General features: G+C 47.9%; 8 protein-coding genes across 8 annotated transcripts; 4 read left to right on the top strand and 4 right to left on the bottom strand.

The window, feature by feature from the left end:
- Positions 1–341: 341 nt before the first annotated feature.
- EDB93DRAFT_1251537 (putative phosphatase regulatory subunit-domain-containing protein) lies at positions 342–2,380 on the top strand (the record flags this gene model as incomplete). Its single annotated transcript, XM_041453169.1, has 3 exons — positions 342–941; positions 967–1,588; positions 1,650–2,380. The coding sequence occupies 3 exons, from the start codon at positions 342–344 to the stop codon at positions 2,378–2,380; spliced, it is 1,953 nt and encodes a 650-aa protein (XP_041306552.1).
- A 3,585-nt stretch (positions 2,381–5,965) lies between these two features.
- Positions 5,966–6,984, bottom strand: EDB93DRAFT_1152624 (COX5A, subunit VA of cytochrome c oxidase). The gene is made up of 3 exons (XM_041449758.1): positions 6,510–6,984; positions 6,379–6,440; positions 5,966–6,322 (listed from the first exon to the last, which is right to left on the bottom strand). Exons 1-2 carry the CDS (start codon positions 6,895–6,897, stop codon positions 6,406–6,408), a joined length of 423 nt encoding a protein of 140 aa, XP_041306551.1. The 5' UTR covers positions 6,898–6,984; the 3' UTR covers positions 5,966–6,322; positions 6,379–6,405.
- Positions 6,985–7,249: 265 nt separating this feature from the next.
- EDB93DRAFT_528188 (ribosomal L28e/Mak16) lies at positions 7,250–8,358 on the top strand. Its single transcript, XM_041456633.1, has 5 exons — positions 7,250–7,396; positions 7,462–7,521; positions 7,574–7,627; positions 7,681–7,863; positions 8,151–8,358. Exons 1-5 carry the CDS (start codon positions 7,364–7,366, stop codon positions 8,253–8,255), a joined length of 435 nt encoding a protein of 144 aa, XP_041306550.1. The 5' UTR covers positions 7,250–7,363; the 3' UTR covers positions 8,256–8,358.
- Positions 8,359–8,461: 103 nt separating this feature from the next.
- EDB93DRAFT_1251534 (uncharacterized protein) lies at positions 8,462–8,959 on the bottom strand (the record flags this gene model as incomplete). Its single annotated transcript, XM_041453168.1, has 3 exons — positions 8,462–8,750; positions 8,806–8,863; positions 8,923–8,959. The coding sequence occupies 3 exons, from the start codon at positions 8,957–8,959 to the stop codon at positions 8,462–8,464; spliced, it is 384 nt and encodes a 127-aa protein (XP_041306549.1).
- A 376-nt stretch (positions 8,960–9,335) lies between these two features.
- Positions 9,336–10,100, bottom strand: EDB93DRAFT_1087525 (uncharacterized protein; the record flags this gene model as incomplete). Its single annotated transcript, XM_041446048.1, has 4 exons — positions 9,336–9,513; positions 9,561–9,877; positions 9,931–9,985; positions 10,075–10,100. Coding segments are annotated over 4 exons (576 nt in total), but the record flags the coding sequence as incomplete, so codon positions are not given.
- Positions 10,101–10,376: 276 nt separating this feature from the next.
- EDB93DRAFT_1104878 (ribosomal protein L21e-domain-containing protein) lies at positions 10,377–11,016 on the top strand (the record flags this gene model as incomplete). Its single annotated transcript, XM_041447450.1, has 4 exons — positions 10,377–10,437; positions 10,491–10,605; positions 10,657–10,850; positions 10,904–11,016. The coding sequence occupies 4 exons, from the start codon at positions 10,377–10,379 to the stop codon at positions 11,014–11,016; spliced, it is 483 nt and encodes a 160-aa protein (XP_041306547.1).
- Positions 11,017–11,432: 416 nt separating this feature from the next.
- Positions 11,433–15,394, bottom strand: EDB93DRAFT_1087560 (WD40-repeat-containing domain protein; the record flags this gene model as incomplete). Its single annotated transcript, XM_041446053.1, has 20 exons — positions 11,433–11,731; positions 11,784–11,964; positions 12,021–12,110; positions 12,149–12,183; positions 12,235–12,385; positions 12,435–12,523; positions 12,594–12,739; positions 12,794–12,855; positions 12,908–12,941; positions 12,994–13,661; positions 13,703–13,753; positions 13,808–13,937; positions 13,988–14,219; positions 14,270–14,377; positions 14,428–14,458; positions 14,511–14,876; positions 14,928–14,952; positions 15,002–15,059; positions 15,111–15,146; positions 15,196–15,394. The coding sequence occupies 20 exons, from the start codon at positions 15,392–15,394 to the stop codon at positions 11,433–11,435; spliced, it is 2,991 nt and encodes a 996-aa protein (XP_041306546.1).
- Positions 15,395–17,587: 2,193 nt separating this feature from the next.
- On the top strand, positions 17,588–20,289 carry EDB93DRAFT_1288952 (uncharacterized protein; the record flags this gene model as incomplete). The annotated part of the gene is made up of 14 exons (XM_041454538.1): positions 17,588–17,882; positions 17,929–17,984; positions 18,042–18,269; positions 18,339–18,519; positions 18,573–18,599; positions 18,650–18,805; positions 18,852–18,876; positions 18,927–18,955; positions 19,005–19,027; positions 19,082–19,336; positions 19,390–19,506; positions 19,557–19,599; positions 19,653–19,684; positions 19,734–20,289. 14 exons carry the CDS (start codon positions 17,588–17,590, stop codon positions 19,866–19,868), a joined length of 1,602 nt encoding a protein of 533 aa, XP_041306545.1. The 3' UTR covers positions 19,869–20,289.
- Between the last annotated feature and the right edge of the window lie 30 nt (positions 20,290–20,319).

Raw genomic sequence — 20,319 nt, 5'->3', positions numbered from 1 at the left:
ATTGTTGCGCAAATTGTGCGCGATATAGATGGAGTGAGTGAGCGAGGAGGGCTAGAACGAAATCTAGAGTATCATGCTGGCTAAAGATAAGGAACGCATCAGATCTCAGATCACTGGTGCAAGTTCAGCCGTTTTAACCATTTTTAGATGCCGAACCCCGATCCAATCTCGGACGAAATGAATCCAGATCACTCCAAAGTCGTGAAAAATGAACAGTTTCTTTGGTTTCAGTGCACCCATCTCCTTCCACCTCCCCTCGAGGGTTGTTCATTCGACTTCACGCTCTGAGAGGTATTTAACAACCGTGCTCTTTTTTTTCTATATCACTGACGTCACTCCAGATGACTTTCGCAGCATCTGATGTCTCCCGTACCCGCTCAACAGCTCCAACCTTTTCAAACGAACGTGGCCCAGGAGCTTTCGTATCATTAGGTTCCCTTCCAAAACGAAAGCATCATCCTCCCACTTACAACAACACTCGCAAGTCGGCCGCTTTCCATATTCATGGCGCCGACAACCCTGATGACTACTCATCCGATTCCCTCGACGAGCACACCATTATTCGCTCTCGTAACGACACACCCTCAGTGAAAATTTCACAGGGCGCTCCCCAGTCACCTCAGGCTGTTCCCTTTCCCCGCCATTCCCCCTCTCCCCCACCTTCTTCACCCCCAATCACATCTCCTTGTCCACAAACGTCTCGTGCATCATCAATAATTCTTTCCAATGGCAAGCCACTCAAGTCATCACTTAAATCATCAACCTCCACCCTCTCCATCCCTCAAATCGAACCCCAGCGCACTAATAACCATCTCCACTTGCGTTCCCGCTCTGCACCATCCACTCCAACGGCCCATGCTCCAAAAAATGTTCATTTCCCCGATACGGACATTGGCCTGGCTTCAATTCGCATTTTTAGCCGCTCAGCCTGTCCAACAGCGGTCAGCACCCCTGACGATGAGACAGAGACCGAAGCCGATGATCAGCCATCAACCAGGATTCCCCTTCCCAAAAATCCCCTCTGCGTCCCCAAATTTCGAGATGGACACCGCTTCCTCATCGGTGGTCCCAGTTACTAATCACCCTCCTCATGCGAATATCTTAATCGAGTCTCTCACTTTCTCGCACGCTTCATCAAAAGGCGTAAACCCCTATTTAAGTGGTACCCTTCTAGTGCGCAATCTGGCGTACGAGAAGCACGTCGCTGTGAGGTTTACCCTCGACGACTGGCAAACCGTCAGCGAAGTGAGAGCCCAACATGTTGTTTCCGTGTCGTCGCTTCCGCCCTTATTTTCACTGTCTTCCTCGTCGAAAACAACTGTCGGCGATCTCGTTGCTCTAGGCGCAGACAAGTGCGGATGGGATCGATTTTCTTTCCTTATTCGCTTGGAGGACTATGCACACAGCTTGGGGTCACGAGTGTTGTGGCTTGCCGCACGCTATAGGGTCGATTCGACTCAACTTTCGCCGACGGGCGTTCCAGGTTCTGGTGGTGAATGGTGGGATAACAACAATGGCGGAAACTACCGTGTTGCTTTTCGTACTGCGCGACCAACATCAGGTAGGATTCGGAGAGAGACAGCACCTGGTGAGCATTCTAATTTTTTCAATATTTTTCAGGACGGTCAGTTGATAGCTAAATTCCGTAGATCCTATTATAACCTCGATGGTGACACAACCCGCGCCCCGCGAATATGCTCCCAGTCTATGTGCTTCACCATTGAGTTCAAATACGTCTCCAACATTCGGACACAAGATGACATTCTCTTCTTTCTCGCCAACAACAGACGGGAAGGAGAAAGTTTCATTTCTGCCGAGGTCAGGGAAGCTCCGTCTCCCTAACTATGCTGCACCTCCTGTGGTCTCCACAGTTTCTCCCACTTCCTCTGTGACTTCTATGAAGCGTTCTAATTCTCCACCCTCAACCACCTCTCCAGCCCAACGCCCGATGCTCCAAGTACCTGTCTTGCAATCACGTGACTGTGACTCCCCTTCACCTGCCTCGTCGACGCTCTCGACGCCCTCCGCTTCACCCAACATAGCCCCGCGCGTCATGATTGCTGGGCATCCAGCAAATTACGCAAGCCCACACGTTGATGATTGGGAGTGGATGGCGCCGCCGACACAAGCTGTGATGTCAAAGCGGTCAACCACGCAAAAACTTGGAAATGACACAGATGGGCCAGCTGATCCTACCGGATCTGCTTTGACTCCTCGAGCACATTTGTCTGCAGCACTTGGATCGCCCGGTAGCAATGGCCTGTCTAGCGATTCGCTATACAACGCGTTTGTGACGCGGTGGTGCTTTGCCCAAGAGTCGCCCACTGCGGGTGCATATCACGGGCCACTCACAAGCAACGACGGGGGCATTTTGGCGTGAGACTTTTTTTAACCAGGTTGCATTTTTGGAGAAAAGACTTGTACGATCTTGACGACCTTATCATAACCGCTACCCGCCATCGACGGTAGCTTTCATGCACTTCGGCTATGTAAGCACAAATACGCTGCTGTAGCCGTTTGTGCACGCCATTCCTGTTTGGATTCGAAAGTTTCTATCTATTTCGGAATTCTTCATGTTCCGTGCGCAGCTGTACTAACACCCCATCATTTCATGCTACTTACATCATAACGTCTCCACTGTACACGGCCCGTGGACAATACTTCCCCTTGCTGCTGGATTCTGCTTATCTTTCGTACTATACCTACTCACACCATAAAAGCGCTTAGCGCGCCGCATTCACATATCACACTGACGTTTATGTATGCCTATAACTCGTGTATTGTTGTATCATATATATGCAGACTTATCACAGGGATTTTGGGACTCTGAAATACATTACTTATACATGATGTTCTGTAGAGCTTATTCTTTAAAACTCCGCTTGATCAGGCTTGTTCTCCCAAATGTGTGGCTGGTCACGAGCTTTAACCTCATGCTTTCAAGGTTTGGGACACCATGCCAGTGGCTGCGGAATTCTGATTCATCGCCACTATAGACTAACCTGACCAAGAAGTCTATACAACATTAAGGACGCCATCGCATGTGGCTATCGCCTATAAAGCTAACTCTTGATCAGTAAGCATATCTTTCATTTCAAACGTTCAACTTGAAGCTTGTCCGTGAAACAGGGATCAACGATCGGTCCGTAATATTTTTTTTTCATAGCCTCCCCGGTGATCATGCATGTGCGCGGGACCATCAGCGCTTCAGCCACGCAACGTGACGCCATCATCATCGTTCGAGTGGTCATGGTCATGGTATCGCATTGGCTTAGTCCTCTGTCTATCAGCAGCGACTTTCATTATCCGAACATTCGGACCATCAATCCTGTTGTCGCGCGAAGGAATCGATGACATCTCTTTTTCTTTTATCTTCGGAAAGACCTTTCTTGATCATCGCGAGTCAGCGTCTGTCTCGCAACTTTGTCTTGGGACTTTGTTGATGACTGCATGCTGGTGCGCCGCGCTTGCAGTAAATCGATTGTTTGATCCCCTCCTCGGGAGCATGTGTGGCTGGTCACGAGCCATACCTATCTCCTCTCGCTTTCAAGGTTCAGAACATCATTTGAGTGACTGCGGAATTCTGATTCAGAGCCAGGTGCCTTGCAGCGAATCGATCATTTGATCCTCTCATCGGGAGATCGGCATGGTGATATGCTGCTGCTGCGATACATCGATGAACAATGTCACGCCAAGGCCCCAGCGACTTCGTTCGTCATGCGATTTTGTAAAGGTTGTCCCGAGATGGGCCAACACCGCTGCATCCGCGTATGTCGGAAGATGCTTGATGGTGTATTCGTCTTTAAGCGCGTTCTTCTTGAACCACATGTTGATTCTGGTTTATTCTTGCTGGCATTTCGTGTCTCGCCAAGTGCACGCTTCATACATAACTGCCTGTTTCATCTCGCTGTCTGATTCCTTGGCGTTGGCTTTAACCCTGTTCAAATGGCTCCGAGCTTCTTACAACGATTGACATTGATGAGAGGGATAAAATGGCTTTCGTGCTTTCTGTTGTGATTATGGGGTATCCCAGCCCAATCTCAGCCCGCTCCGTTAGCGCTTACGCATCAGGCTAGAGGATACAATAATAAATCAGGTTTTTGCCAATCATTTGAATTTATGTTCACGGCGCAGTGTGGGGCAAAGTTTACCCCACTTCGCCTTGCTGACCAATGAACGCAGACCTTGGGCGACTCGAATGCTACGATACCCCTTTCCCTCACTAACGCCCGATCGACCATCATAAATATTTGAGATCGACGGCAGTCGAGGACAAACTTCTTAAGGAAAGTGATAGACTTTGCTCGCGCTCAGGTGGCCATGAAAACTATTTTTGAGTCTGGAGCCAGCACAGGGGGCCGCAATCATCATATATCGAACGCGGGAAGCGTCTGGACAGACACTTGAACGGATATATTTGATTAGTACCTGCACCGTTCGAAGTAGCGCTGGGCATTTTTAGAATTTGATTTGCATTCGAGGACTTAATTATAGCATGTAGACTGCGTGGGCCTGCGCCTCGTCTGAATTCACCACCTGCTCTTTGTCTCGAGTTCAAGTTTGTTGGCAGTAGGAGTGAAAAATCCGAACCTCGCAAGCGTATCAGGCTGTATCCATGTCGCTGTGGAGTGATGGTTGCAACGACGGCGACTTGGTTTTTCTTTGTCCGCACGTCAAGGTGCTTCGTACGATTACCGCTGGAATGCGGTTTTATTTAACGGGCGAGCCAAGATTAAGCTTCATTAATCGATTTTTTTCGCTCTTTCACCGATCTCCGCTATGTTGCTTCCAATGACCAACCGATAAAAGAGATCGATGCGCAGTTTTGAACGGGGATTCGGTGCTGTTTTGCAACTAGTGGGTCTTCCGATAGCCACCTTGAAGGATATAATGGTGAATTTCAACAGTAAAGACATGCAGTACAGAACGCACTAATATCAGAATAAATCGACTCGCTGCCGGGCGGAGTACCTGTAGCATATCGATGATAGAGCGCTTATACATACACGATCGATGCCGAGGCCAGGTCCCAGCATTCTAGGAATGTCCGACATCAGGTCTATCAGAACAAAGAACAATGAGTTGTTTTAGAAAGAAAACTGACATTTATGCGGAGAGGTGACAATCGTAAATCATCTCAACCAAAGGAGCGCAATCAAACTGGAAAATGGAAGTTATGTCGCGAGAGCCGTGGGAGCGTTTACGAAGGCCTAGAATTCGGGCCTAGGTCTTGTGATAGCGAGTAGGCTGCCACGACGGCACCTGTATCAAAATGAGTTCAAGAGGAGTTCTCTTTTTGAATAAGGAATCAGACACCAATTGTATACAGTGCGTGGCGATGTTGATTGGTTCGAGGACTCCGTATTTTGAATTTTTGGCACGGGCAGCAACGGGATGAATCCAATCCTACCGAGAAAGCTGCAGCAGCTAGAGAGTGGAATAGTACGTTGCGAGGGCTACAGGAGTGTTGCAAAGGCTAGGCGACAGATCAGCCTTGACTACGCCACTCGGGTTGTCCGTGGAAGTGTATACTAGGCTGGTTACGGGACTAGATCAACCACCCTGCGACACATGCAGTACCTGAAACAGGATGTGTCGTGCACTATTGGCGTGCAAAACGTTACGTGGTGGTTGGCTGTAATTTTGGGACCGGTGGTTTAGTATGAGCCGAGACAGATCATGATGTTGATGTGTTGCAGATGATGCAGTTTTGAAGGTTTTGGTAATACCGAGTAGTGCTCGCCAGGAGGCATGAGGGTCAGTCACCCTGAAGACGAGGGTAATTAATATGATGCATCATGGTGGCGGTTTTTACTCACTATAGTAGTCGTGTTTCGCCTCTGGTATCAAAACTTTCCATGAACATACACAACATAATTTGCGTTAGAGGATCAGGGAGCAATTCGCTCATGAAAACACGCACACCCGATCCACCCACTAGCTTAGCTTAAGGGTCCAAGGAGAAGTTCATATACCTATACCAATGCCCACAACCACAATCATGTCCGCGGGATCCACAAGAGCTGAACCCTTGGATTCAACAGCTCCAGTGATCATATGCCAGCACGCTTTCGCGCATGAATCAATCCACCCCCATTCACCTATAATAAATCCTCACGTGCGAAATCACGAAGATCAAGTGCGGGCGAACAATATGTTTTTCAGAGAAGACCTTGTTCAAAATAAAGTTTATTGGCCTCAAAAGGTCAATACCGCAGCGAGTAAAACAGTGCTCAATATAGGCCACAACAGGTTTGTAAATCCGCGCGCTGTGGATTGGGGGAAACTATAAGTGACAATAATATGTGAGGCACTGCGTCTACTGTGTACGCGTGGCTTGTTAGCTCTAGCAGAAGCACGAGGATAAAGTTGGCTCACATGGAACCTGTGCTGCTCAGGCAGAACTTATGAGACATAAAGGTCTTCTTTTGTGTCAATTCCTACAACGCCGACAGAAAAGCGATGGTCAGCAGACAAGCTATATATATCCGAATAACACTAGCACTCACCAAGTTCTTCTCTAACCGGCTTCAACTCGTCCAAGTAAGCCTGGTACTGCTGTTTGTTCTCAACCTTTTCCCTAATGCCCTCGAAGACACGGACAGCGGTTGCATAATCATCTACGCGGCGTGCTGCACGAAGGGCAGCCTCAACAACGCCAGGTGAAGGAACGAGGTCGTGTGCAAAGCAGTTATTGAGGCCACGTTGTACCTCGAAAAGGTCTTGAGCGCCTTGGAAGAAAGCGACGTAGCGCTCAGAGAACTGTTCGAACGTTTCTTGAGGGTGCGAATCCGACGATGAAAAACGGTGTGGTACTGTGACAGCAGGGCTCGCAACGCGACGAAGGACGGCATTAGGCCGTGCTCGAAGGACGGAGGAAAGCATACGCTGGCTCATGATGACAGTGAAGAAAGGGCACGACGAACGAGCGACAGCAGCAAATTAAAGTCAGGTGCGGAGATAAACGTAAATCGGCTTCAACGTCGTGAGCAATGATCCGGAAAGCTCCGAAGTGAAATATAAAGTCTGTTGAACTGCAAACAATTTGCCTAGTCTATCTATACTGTAGATATAAACTATGTATCACTTGTCTACGACTATAGTCACTTGTAGTTATGAACGGAATCGCAGGAATGCAGACCCTAGACTGGCTTGGCAATGCAGACAACCCAACCCTTTCCGCACTTGTCAATCTACGCATGGTCGATTCTAGACGAGCCCAGCTGGGAACGATTGCAAAGATACAAGTGTATCGGCTATCTCCGGCACGATATTTGCCTTTATTTGGTTCAACTGTACAGTTACCTCAGCCACACTTGGTCGCTGTTCAGAACAACCTGTAAGGCTTAGCAGCATCCTCAAAATGTCGAACGACCTCGAGTGGATCCTTGTCCGCGTCAGTTGCACCGTCTTCGCACTCCATAGTGCAAATACTGAAAAAATTGTGCTTCATATCTACAGAAATACAACTCCTTCCTTGTGAAGAAGGTCCCTGAAGGTCCCATCTTCTCCAAGGAGCCCGTATGTCGTGTGTTCGAACTTGCACACGAGTGCTAAGCTTACGTTGTATTAGGGTAACCTCCTTAACCTGCACTCGCACAAATATTCCGGTCTTGCTAACTCCAAGGTGTGTAGTCCTGTGATTAATCAAATGACCCTTCGTTAATGTTGCATCAACAGACCATCGACATTCAGAGTTCTGAGTCTGGGTTACAGATCACCACACGGAAATCAAAGGCATCACCACACGCTGTTCGTCCCGCACGGTCAACCGCAACCGTTCGCAACCGTTCAGGAGGCCGTCGTTCATTGGGAGTCGTTGCTTCCGTCGCAAAGAGGGGTTACCGTCCCGACCTGAGAGCTGTGAGTGTTGATGGTTTATTTCTGGATATACAGGATTTCTCTCGACAACATAAAGCACTCTCGTTAGAACCCGCTGGAAACCACCGTAAGGTGTATGAAAGTTGGGCGTGGACATGTTTGCAATATCAATTTGGCCCTGCTTGGGCTACTCGTCATAATTCATATTTACCACCGCGAATTTCTGTTGCAGTGGGCTGATACTGACGAGTACAGTCGTCGCAACGTTTTTTTTTTTTGATATGATCCGTAGAAGAACTTGTACTGACACCTGTTTCTTCGCTTTCTAGGCTGCTCTCGGTCGTACCTCCGCACTGCTCGCTACACAAAAAGAGAAGAAAGCTTCGCCGCCGAAGAAAGTTCGGGGGAAGAAGGCAGCAGCATCCGTTCCATGATTGATTATTTGTATCCCTAGCGCCTCCATTGCTATGTTCGTCCATGCCGAAATAAGCACCCCATGCTGCACATTCCTAGTTGGCTTCAAAAATGATGGTACATTTCACCGAGAATGACACCTATACAAATACACTGGTGGCAAACGAAGTGATCTTTCTCTCTTTAATGAATCCAGCATTCTCGATCAGAACATGGGCCCCTTTTCCTAAATTCCAAAGGTCTTTCCCGCAGGCTGAGCGATCCTTCCTCCTCCACCATAACCGCTTTTACCACCGACATGGTCTTTGGTGGGCATGCTAGCTTCTGCCTTGCGATAAGCGGTCTCTTGAAGCCTGCTATCGTCGTGGCTGCCCTGTCCATGATGTTTCTTCTTCTTTGGAATCTCTTCTTCATTATGATGCGGAGGGGCGTGTGCCTCCTCCTCGCTATGGTTTGCCGGGCGCGGATAATCAGTATCTTCGGTTGTATTTGCGCCGATATTCGCCATAGCTTCCCTGCATGTTGGATCAGTTTCGAGGGTTGAACCACAAAATGTCAAATAGCACTCACGAGTTGGCACGAGGTCTCGGGTGTGAGGTACCTGAGAGACGACGACCGCCTACTCTGACTGCAAAGGATTCGTTAGTGAAAACTGAGTTGCATGACTGTTATCGCTCTTGAACGTACTTGCAGGGGTGTGCTGAGTGACTGTTGCGTCAGACATAAGGGATGATGATGATGATGAATGTGTGGAGCTTGCGAGTTCGGCGTGGTATAACTAGTCGGTTAAACTAGTCCGAGACTCCGAGTGAAGATCCGATCCTCAAATTCAAACACTAGATCCTTGGCAGACACTGCGCGATATAATCCGATCCCTGAGTACACGGAGCAAATTCACAGCTTTTAACTGACGATATGTTCAGTCAAAATACTCATACAAGTCGAGTCTGTATGCTACGAGCCGCCTCGCCGGATTCAGTTCTGTGGCAACAATCTGCATTGCCCGATGTTACATCGAGCGCGTCAAAAGGTTGTTTTGCATGTGTCCATAGCATGGGGACGACATAGATGTGAAAATGACATAGAAACCGAGAGAAAATTTACTCTTCCTCCTCCTCCTCGCCACCCTCTTCCCGCTTGGCGGCAGCGGCAGCACGCTTGCGCTTGACACGGCCGGGGCGTCCACCTCCGTATGGCGATGTGAGAGCGAAGTCGATGTGCTTCTGGGAATCAAGACGGACAACGAACGATGGAATGTTGACAATTTGCTTGCCGACGCTATACCATGTTCAGAATCACAGCAAGGAGAGTTGAGATGTACATACCGAATGTGACGTTGTCTGATCAAAACACGGGCATGGTGAATGCTCTTTGCGAGGTTGGTCTTGAAGACCTGTGTTTGGAGACGACGTTCCAAGAAGTCCTCCACTTTCAATGCCAACACGTAATCCAGACGCATGCGGGTTTCGTCCAACACACCAATCCGAACGAGCCGACGAATGAGGGCGTTACCCTCGAAGAGACGCTTGGGATCTTTGTCATCAAGTTTGAGCAGCTCACGGGCTGCACGACGGATTTTGGAAAGGATGAGACCGATACGCCAGATCTCACGCTTGTTTCGTAGGCCGTACTCGCCAGCAAGCTGTAAGATGCAAAACATGAGATTTCGGATTTCGGATTCCACATTGATAATACCTTCAACTCAGCATCGAGACGAGCTGAACCGAATGGGCGACGAGGGACTTTGTATCTGTAGGATTAATGCGATTCGAACAAGGCTATAAATCAGCAAGCTGAAAGCCTTCCACTCAAGTGGATCTTGAAGAATGAGACGCTCACGTCTTGCTGTGATTCCGTGGGGCCCTAAAAATTTGCTCAACAGTCTATTCATCACGTCCAATGACATTCATACCTTGGCATTTTTCTTGAGGGATGGCCTTGACAGTGTACACCAAATGTTGTGGCCTAATTAGGATGTAAGCCTCGCCTGTGCCACAACTGTAAAGTACCAAGCAAGCCACCCGGAGATTTCCGGTGCAACAAGCTTTCACATACTCAATATCGACACCGCCGCCGACGACATTGTACGTCTCCCAAATTTCATCGCAGCCCGCTGCTAACGTTTTACTCAAGACCTCAAAATGCCTCACTCATTCGGTTACCGCGCGCGTACGCGCGACATGTTCAAGCGGGGCTTCAAGGGTTGGTCCTTCAATCAAGTCCTTCACAGACTCGACGACTGACATTGCATGCAGACCATGGCCCCGTCAAGATGTCTACATACCTCATCAACTACCGCATCGGTGACATTGTCGATATAAAGGCCAACGCCGCCCAACAAAAGGGTATGCCTCACAAATACTACCACGGGTGCGCTACTTCAAAGTTACATCTGTCCTCGATTACTTAATTATCTTCCAGACGGACCGGCATCGTCTACAATGTCACCCCGCATGCCGTCGGTGTCATTGTCTACAAGGTTGTAGGCAACCGCTACATCGAGAAGCGAGTGAATCTCCGTGTCGAGCACGTGAAGCACTCAAAATGCCGGCAGGAGTTTTTGGACAGGGTGAAGCGCAACCATGATGCACATGCCGCTGCAAAAGAGAAGGGTGGTAAGTGATATCAACTTCCCGGCATCCGATGCACCTTACATTCCGCCATTCAGAACGTGTATCACTCAAGCGCGTCCATGCTCTCCCTCGGGAGGCACACACCGTCTCCATCGTCCAAAACACGCCGCAAACGATGACGCCCGTTCCTTACGAGACCACCATCTAATTTGGATTGTGTTCGTGCTACTCATATGAGATTTCCACTATGCATCGTATACTACTGTCATGCTCCCATGCAATCATGACTTGAACGCATCATCACGGACGAATCTTACCAGATCGTACGTTGAACAATTGAGCGAATGCTACGCCACATCACCCTGGTTCTTTTTCATTGTTCAATTCACTTGGTTGAGTTACTGGGTCAAAATGAGCGCAGTATGTGCAGGTCGACGCGGTCGACAAACCTAGTTCATTGCCAGGAAATATTTTGAAACAAAGTCCTAAGTATACATAAATACCAATGAACACCATAGATACCCAGTATGTATGGCGACAACTAACATCCATGCATGAACGCAATACCTGTTTTGCCTGTGTATAATACTAAGTGGTAATTTTGGTATGTATGGTCAGTGCTTTCTATCGGTGCCCTCGACTGGATCCAGGCCCAGATGGTGGGCTAAGGGTGGGGGAAGACGTAGGCTGGTCCGTGACTAACATGCCAGCATGCTCAAGATACGAACTGCCCTCAGATGAGCAGTCCCACGTCGGGGTCCTCCATATGTGCACTGTACCATCATGGCTGCCTGTTGCTAACATGAAAGGTTCGTCAGTGGAACGATTCCACGCGACGCATGTTAAATTTCCGCCGAACGTCTGAGGTCTAATGTAGTGGAGTAAAATTGCAGTATCGCGTTCCCAGATATGGATATCGCCCGCTGAGATGGAGGAGTTAGAATCGGGATATTTGAAGATTCAGCGAAAACACACCTTTGCCCGCACACAACACCAACTGATCATCCACACCGCCGAAGTAGCTTGGGCCCACAAACTCCACATGAGCTGTTGGCTCATACGTGTGACGGAGAAGAAGCCTAGCGGTTTGGGCATAGGGGTTTTCACGGTCTTTAGTATCCCGAACTAACTCCATCTTCCATAATTGCGGAGGTGTCTGCAGATATGAAACGGCGTGAATGGAGAACCTGACGCATATGGTTGCCAATATACCTTGTACTCGAATGAAATTAACACATTTCCACCCCTTTTGGACACCGTGATGTCGCGCACGTCGTTGAAGACGGGTGTTTGACTTTTGAACTTCATCAGTGAAAAGGTTCAAAGACATTGAAGGTAACTGACTTTTCAAATGTTCTGGTCTCCATGTTGAGAACTGCAGTAGGTGGAGTTAAAAGGGTCACTCGCGGATACGCGTATTACTGACCTACTATACACTTCTCAACTCTAGTAGTGCGGCTTGGATGCATCCCATTGGGTGCCGCGAGCAGTGGACCTACACCTAGTAATCGCTGACCATCTGGAGTCACAGCCACATTGTGCAACTGGATGCCACCGAAGTGGTAAGAATCAAGAACCTTGAAAAAGTTCAAACAAAATTCCTTTAGCTCAGAATGATCTAATCACCCTTCCTTTGATGTCCTGATAATGGATCCATGAGTAACCAGGAAGCACAGATGTCATGATTAGTTGCACCGACCAGTTTGAGAACTCTGCTACCTTCGACCGAAAAGAATTGCGCTATTGTAAGAAAGCTTCAGCAACATGCAATCGTGCAAAAAGGACGAAACCAATCACTCTCGTTCGCAGGTAGCCATACAACGGATGACACCGAGTGCGGGCGTTCAATCGTTTTCTTACAAAGTCCATCCTCTGTCCAAACCTTGATTCCGCGGGGAAATCTCGTCAAAAGAAGGGCACCAGAATGGGACCTGATCGTTTACGTTTGATATTTAGAAACAAGGAACATTTGCTACGCCACATACCATGCAACCTGACCGATGAAGCCTCCCACGTGTACCAGAATGGCATGAATGGAAAAAGCATCCTAGGAATGGTATAAACAAAGAGTATGAGAACGTGGCACTTCACATGCTTACCTCAACACGAAAGATGACAGAAGATCGATCCCAACTTAATGTTTCACCTCAGCACGAGAAGCTCCGATGAACTTGTCACAACGCACCTTGACGTAGCTAGATACTTGCCACTCGGGGAGAACTGTAAATGCCGGACAAGGGCAGTGTGCACGGAGAGGTCCTGCACAGGTTCCAGGGTTTTAAGTTTCGGAATTAAATTGGTTCGCGGTCCTCGAATGGCGTCCAAATCCACAGACGAAGTCCGGGTAGGAGACATCCCCACGGCAGAGTTCCAGTCAAAGGATGGAATCCGTTGCGGCATCAAGGGCCGTCCTGCTTTCTGCTGTTGCATTACAATGATAGAACGCACAGCTCCTTTGAAGCGCTGACGGGCAATGACTGGGCGAGATGGCTTGCCATCCTCAGTAAAAGCCGAGCATGCGGATGTAGAGGTGTCACGGTGGTGAGAAAGATCATCCGTCGGCGGGCCCTCCTGCATAGTGGGAAGTGTATGATCCCTATTACCAATGCGGGTGATCATGTCTGGGAGCTTGAGAGCTACTCGTCTTAACAGGCCGCTGATAGCAGAGAGGCACCAGTGAATGATATCCCGCATTGCCATGACTAGACAAAAGCGGAGGATGTGGTTGATTGCTCCATTGATTGCTCCATTGATTGCATCATCCAGCCATATTTGACCATGGTAGCGAACGTATACCCTACGCTCCGAGGCAAACCACGCCGAAACGACAGCCAGGCCGAAGGAGGTGAATGCCTGTAATTCGGGTAAGGATGCGTTTCGAAAGTAACTGGAACTATCCATGGACTTGCCGTGAAAACAGTGGTAATCGTGGACGTGAGGAATCCCTAAGTGTAAATGTTATGTCGGAAATCCTTTCTGCAGTAGGATAGGACCCATACCTGTTTTGTAGCATATGTGAATAGCATCAAGCCCACGGAAAAGCATGCCACAGACATCACGAGAAACACTAAAGGCGATCGTTTGATCCATATCAACACCCACCAAGGTACCCTATGACCTGGAGAACGACTGAGGACTGTCATTTGACCGAACACAAGCGGCACACGAAATAAACTTACTAAATCGCTTGCTTCCAAGTGAGACCAAGAAGACTGTTCACAGCGGCTGCTATACTGAAAACCAACGAAGAGAACCAAAACGCATTGACAGAAGTCTCCAGTGCGCCATCCGTCAACCGGTATGAGAACTGTAGGGTCGTTGCCGTCACAACTGAAAAGAATGTCGCGACTGTCGATAAGTTTAGCAAGTTTGATGCTGCATGATGCTGGGCGAATCGAATCGTCGGAACACCTGGAAGAAAGGCTAAATATGATATTAGCAAGTAGAAACTGGTTGTTTACCGATTTCAATAAACATGGACAGATTAACTGTGATGTTGTCAATGTGCTCCCCAATCTCTGATGACAAATCATGGATATAGCGTTGCACTGCTGGATATCGAAATTGACCTGAAACCAGTCTGCACGATCCTCAAATAGATCAGCGGGAGGCACACTACCTTTGTACTCTTCAAGACAAGAAGCCCAATACTAAACAACATGGTAAACAAAGGGATCGACTGCATGTCCAGCCAAAAATTACCTTCAGATCGCATTCGAAAGCACGTATTGACGTATTGACGGCCTCGTCCGTAAACTCCGGGAACTCGTTCAGGCAGTTCAGAAAACTTACGACGTCTTCTGCGAAACCAGCAAATTGGTCGGGAAAACTTTCAGAGTCAGGGTGAGCCTTGGGCAACGGTTGATTATCTATGTGTCGTTGCTCTGTCCACTGATGAACAATAGGCGCTTCTCGAGGTTGACGCGATATTTTCTGAGGAAACAAAGTGGCTGCGTTCTCACGGAATAGAAATAGCAATTTCGCGAGCCGCTCTCGTAGTCGAAAACCAGAGGATAAGATTCCGACAGAACTGCCAAGCTGGCGAGCAGCATTAGCAAAGTTGCGCAACTATATAGCAGATGAGTGTCAAACTATAAAGTGTACCAATCATATTCCCACCTCTTTGTCAAGATTTTCTATTCGCCTGTCAAGATTGCTCAGCGTAAAAGACAAACATAAGAAGGCACTCCCACCTCTCCAATTTATTGAATGATTCTGATCCTGCAATTTGCAGTTTCTCATCTATTGTCGCTGAACGGGCGTATAAGGCCAACATTATATGTTACACTGGCCGATACTCACGACCGTAATCCTCAAAGGCGGGAGGAAGATTGGCATCTGAAAGCGTAATATTAGTAGTGTTTGATGGCCAGTGAGGGTGACTGACTGTTGTCTAGAGAAGACTCGTCTTTAAGTTCGCTCAGGATATCCAAGAAACTAGCGATAGCTTGATCCCGCCTCGAGTCTCCATACGCTTCACCTCGATGGTAGGAGTCAGGTGCACCTGAAATACTTGGAACTGCGTCATGGAAAGAACGAGCTACATGAGCTACCCCAATGTGTTGAATCTGAGTTAAAATGATCATGATCCATTCTTTCAGAAAAACATACCCCGTAACATGGTGAGCCAGCACTACTATGGGTTCGTTATTTCCCTGAGATACAAAGGTAGAAGGATTGGAGAATCTAGTCTTGTGACCGGGGAGGAAGAAGAAGCGAGTGAAATAAGGTCCTTTAAATACACTCTGCACAGCAGAGCAGCCTTACAGATAAGAATCGGAACTGCTCGTAAAAGTCGTAATGAGCTTATTCATTTACTCAACCTATCTCCGGGCTGAGGAATGGTTTAAGAAGGTTTAAGACGACACATGTTATCGCTAGAAAACTCAGCAATTGGAAGCGTGATGGCCTTGCGGATTGAACACAGGGTAGTGACAAACCCTGACGTCAACGTGGGGGTGATCTTTGCAATTAAAATGTCGACAATGCTGATACGGGGTAAATCGATGGATGCACGGTGAATCATGCTCGAAACGCATAAATATGGGCTAGGAAGCGAGGCCGGGGAGACCACTTATGGGCAGGTTTCAAGACCAAGTGATGTGCACGCGATGCAAGTATTGATGGCGATCAAAGGTGTGGAAGCAACGTTTTCAGGAGTGAAGTAAATTAGGTGAATGAGAGCCAAGACTGAAAAGACGCTTAGCCCTCACGATGGATGCAGAGCGGTAAAGTGTTGTCACTATTACGTAGGTGACTGCAGGGAAAGTTATTACCGTCACGGTCACCTTGAACGTTTCCGAATCCTTCTTCGCTTTGCATTAGTACAATGGTAAAACGAGCAAGTACAGCGAAATCCTAGGCTCCGGCTTGACTCGAGTATCAGTGATTCGGTATGTACTACTTTATTTTCAGAACTCCGCAGTGGTCAGCACTCTGAGATGAATCCCACAGCATGACGCCGCCTGTGCATTTGACTGAATCACTCGCGGAAGTTCAACCAGATGCGGACATGAATCTAGCCTCTATGTACCGGCTTCGATCAGAATAAGTTCAATCTCGCAGGGAATTACGATAGCTATTAGCTATTAGCTAAGTCAATTGACTCCTCCATGACGGGTGTAGGGATGGGGCAGAATCTCACGAGTCACGCCGAGTAGTCCAGGTAGAAAGAACGACGGTCTTCCTTTTGTCAAATTTTGACCGTTGCGAAATAATACAGGTCAGTATCCCGTTCTTATGAGACCATTATTGACTCTGAGAGTACTTGCTGATCCGGTAATCCGTTAATCTGATAGATCTGCTCTGCTATTCTGCCATGCAAGACTGCCAGCAAACAGTTTTTGACTCGCGATCGAGACAAAAGCGAGGATCCCGTTCTTGATGTCATGACCCAAGACTCGAGTCATTTAACCGCGGACATGGGAAGCTTCCTTTTTGTTCGCGAGCAATTTGGACAGCAACGCGAGGGGCAGTCAGTCTCGTTGTGATGACTTTATAAATATCCAGATTACTTCTCTTGAACCCGCCCACTGATGACTGCGTGACTCATGTGTATTAGCCAAGACTGCACTGTGGACCGTGGTGATCGGATGAGGGAGTTCTCGAATGCATCATCGCGTCATCCCCATGCACTGCGCAGTGCGACTACACATTATACGCATTTGTTACCACACGCACACATGACTTCAGAAGGCATCTCTCAGCCTTGTAAGCCCCTGTGGGCCTATCGAAGATTCCTCAGCCATGCGGTTTATTCAACCTACGCTCTTTCAAGTGCCGAACTGCCATTTAGAGGTACATTGTGGATGCTCGCATGAGACCTATATTGGCAGGGTTTTGTTGCGCTTGAAGGTGAGTCGTACCATTGCATATCTATGGTTCGTCGCTTTTATTGTGGTTTTAATTGGAAAATAGTTTTCGGTTTACAGCTCTGATACTCTGTAATCACTGCTTCAAGGGCAAGCCAAGGCACTTGATCGGTATCCTCGTTACATGTGGTACATTATGTAATTTAACAGCCACAGACATAGCCACGAGTGTTACATTGGCAGAGGAGGGCACATGTGACTACTTCGGAGGCGATGCTGAATGGTTACACCGCTTGGAATTCGCCGGGCGCCGAGCCTTGAAGCGCTCGCAGTGACCTGCTTCGATTGACTGCAACCTGTGGATGTAACACCAAACACAGAGTTTTACGTCAAGGTGACAGGGCAGCTATACTTGGCGTCTACAGCATCGCGCCCGAGAATATTATAAGATGCCAGAATCAGGATCTGATGGACGGCTTTTTATCCGATACTTCCCTCGCTACACAATTCATGCAGCGGCTATATTTGTTGACCCGTGTGCGACGGCACCTAGTGATTTCTGCGCGAGGACTTACTCCGTCGCAAATTGGACGTTTCAGGACTAGCAAGCTCGATGTTCCATTCCATTCCGCGCAATCGCGACAAGCGCAGCAAACAGAGAACAATTCTTTCTTCCCACCAGGCGCAAGTAGTACTTGGAGCAAAGTAGATCCCTCGCTAGTCGTTGACATCGCGCTAAAGACCCTGATAGGCCTGGGAGTCAGTAAGTGCACTCTCAGCCGATTCGTACACTGATCAACTTCTTCTAGTTTTTACCGGGGGGAGTTTATATGTGTTTTGGTACAAAAATGACGTCATTTCAAAGGTGAGGATAAGCGATGAATTATACAGGCAAACGTATCTAATGTGGCGGTCTCACAAGATTGAAGCGGCATTCAATGAAACGTTAAATGATGCAGCCCTAGTGCAATTAATCAAGCAGGAGCTATCACGTTTTGACCTTCTAACACCTGACCTGGAGCACGCTGACTTGCAACGATTGGCAGCAAAGCTCTCCGAAGTACATCCACGGCAGCCGGACCAAGACATCGTCGATTCCATTGTGAAAGGAGAGATAGCAGGTTCCTACTTTCTCTTCGTCGGACCGAAGGTGAGATACTTGCGTGCATTGCATTGCCTGGTGCGCTTGCGTGTTCTGAAAGTATCTGTTATGGTGCAGGGCGCGGGAAAGTCTGGAATGTTGTTCGATGCAATGTTGGACATGCGTAACAAAGGATCGGTATTTCTTGAGGCCCATCCCGACCTTGAGGTGTTTCGTTTGCGCCTAGGAAATGCTTTAAATTATGAATTCAGCGAGGATATGCAGGCTGGACTGTTCCAGAGACCGTACCCTCGATCCGGTATGCAATGACCTATTGATGCTGTTGTCGTTATGACTCATACTCATTTACAGGCGGTCCCGCGATGGATATTGAACGCGGTGCGTTTTCAAAGAAGCGAGTCTGAATTGGATTTGACATGGCAGTATAGCGTTAGACAAGCTACATGAAGTTGCTATGCGATGTGGACGGCGCCGTCGTCCGCTCGTTCTCGTCATCACCAAAATTCAGAATTTTCATAACAACGACCAAGGTCGAAATCTTCTTTTACAGATACAACAGTATGCTGAACGCTGGGCCATGAGAGGTAGCGTGCTCCACATACCTTAGCAATCTTTCTCAATTTTATCTAGGCATTGTCACTGTTGTATTCACCACGTAAAGCTACTTGTCTTACTTTGCGTAGCATCATCTTATGAGCATTTTAGGGATGATGTATGGCCATATACGTTATTGCGTAAGTCACAAGAAAATAACTCGCAAGCAACTTACTGACCTTTTAGCAGGCAAATCAGCAACTTTGATGGAAGTCAGTGTGCAGCCGCGTAATAATATGCTCATGCTCACTTTGATAATTATTTAGGTGCGCTCTGTCCAAGATCTGGACTGGGAAATGTCAAGGCGCACTCTATTGTGCAGACGGCCAGACGCTATAAATGTAGACAGTGTTGTGCGCGTTGTAGGAGGACGTCAGTCCTACCTCAATAAGGTGTCGAAGGCCGAAGACTCGGAGATGCTTCAAGCTGCGCAGGATCTCCTGCGCTTGGAGAAGGCGTGGCTCGAGAACCGCCTCGGGCTGATACCAGATTGCGACAATGATGATGAAGTTGTCACTCAGGTGTGTTTGACGATGACCCTGGTTGTAAAACTCTTGAAGATCAGTTTCTACAGCAAAAGTGGAGCCTACACTGCTGGACATTGCTCCGAGAGTTCGTAAGGCTATACAGAGCTGAGCAGAAGGCGTCCGGGGACTCCTGGGATCCACTAAAACTCCCCGTTATCCCAGCGGTATGCTCTTTAATTTGTTTTCTCTTCACATGATTTTGACACCTTTACAGTGGCGATGCCAGCAAATCATGACACGGCCCGATTATCTGGACGGTAAGATAAATTTCACTAAGCTCACTCACTCAATCTCAAGTTTCTCAATCTAGAGCTTGATAGGTTGGACGTAGTCTATATCGACGTTAGTGCCACAGTATCGTGACGGACCTTTCTAACATAATACATCTCAGATGAATTCAAATGTGCAGCCGGACTCGATGCTAATCCTACGCGCCGCTTTAGACATTGTGGAGAGGGAGGGTTTCGATGAGCTCCTAGAAGTTGTTCGGTGCAGAATAAAGGAGATAGAGAACCTGCGGCGATGAAGGATTGTATGGGACATGTTCGAGCATATGTGTAGTGCCATAATTATTGCTTCTATAGTATATGACTAATTTGTTATTACATATTTCCTGGACGGACTCGGAGCTCGCACTTGTACTTTATTCTTTTCTTTACGTTAATGGAATCTTCCGCTGTGATTTGACAGCTTTTCATTCTGCAGCAGTTGGAGATCGGCGCACATATCAGCATTTGCTGTCCTACTTGTGGACATTCCTTGGAACAGGGTCTGCACTCGTAAAAATACACATCTTATATGCAAGACCAGCTTGTGGTTTCTTCTGATCTTCGTGGTGACTTTCTACACCCTCATTTTCAAGAAAAGTTCAAGGGCCATATGCACTATCAATTATAATAACTCGTCGTCCGTGCGTCTATCATCTACTTGCCATGTAGCGCTTCGGAGCCGAAATATCATTGTTTTGAAGTGGGTTG

Source organism: Suillus bovinus (assembly GCF_016758785.1).
Source record: "Suillus bovinus strain UH-Sbo-P2 chromosome Unknown EDB93scaffold_37, whole genome shotgun sequence".
Taxonomy (NCBI): Eukaryota; Fungi; Basidiomycota; class Agaricomycetes; order Boletales; family Suillaceae; genus Suillus; species Suillus bovinus.
Note: the sequence above shows the minus strand (reverse complement) of the source record. Positions and strands in the feature narration are given on the sequence as shown.

Coding starts and splice junctions, on each gene's coding strand:
- EDB93DRAFT_1152624 (XM_041449758.1), bottom strand. CDS start 6,897: ATGAGCCAGCGTATGCTTTCCTCCGTCCTTCGAGCACGGCCTAATGCC. Junction 6,441..6,509: donor GCCGGTTAGAGAAGAACTTG/GTGAGTGCTAGT, acceptor TCGGCGTTGTAG/GAATTGACACAAAAGAAGAC.
- EDB93DRAFT_528188 (XM_041456633.1), top strand. CDS start 7,364: ATGTCGAACGACCTCGAGTGGATCCTTGTCCGC. Junction 7,397..7,461: donor TCGAGTGGATCCTTGTCCGC/GTCAGTTGCACC, acceptor TCATATCTACAG/AAATACAACTCCTTCCTTGT. Junction 7,864..8,150: donor ACCGTCCCGACCTGAGAGCT/GTGAGTGTTGAT, acceptor TTCGCTTTCTAG/GCTGCTCTCGGTCGTACCTC.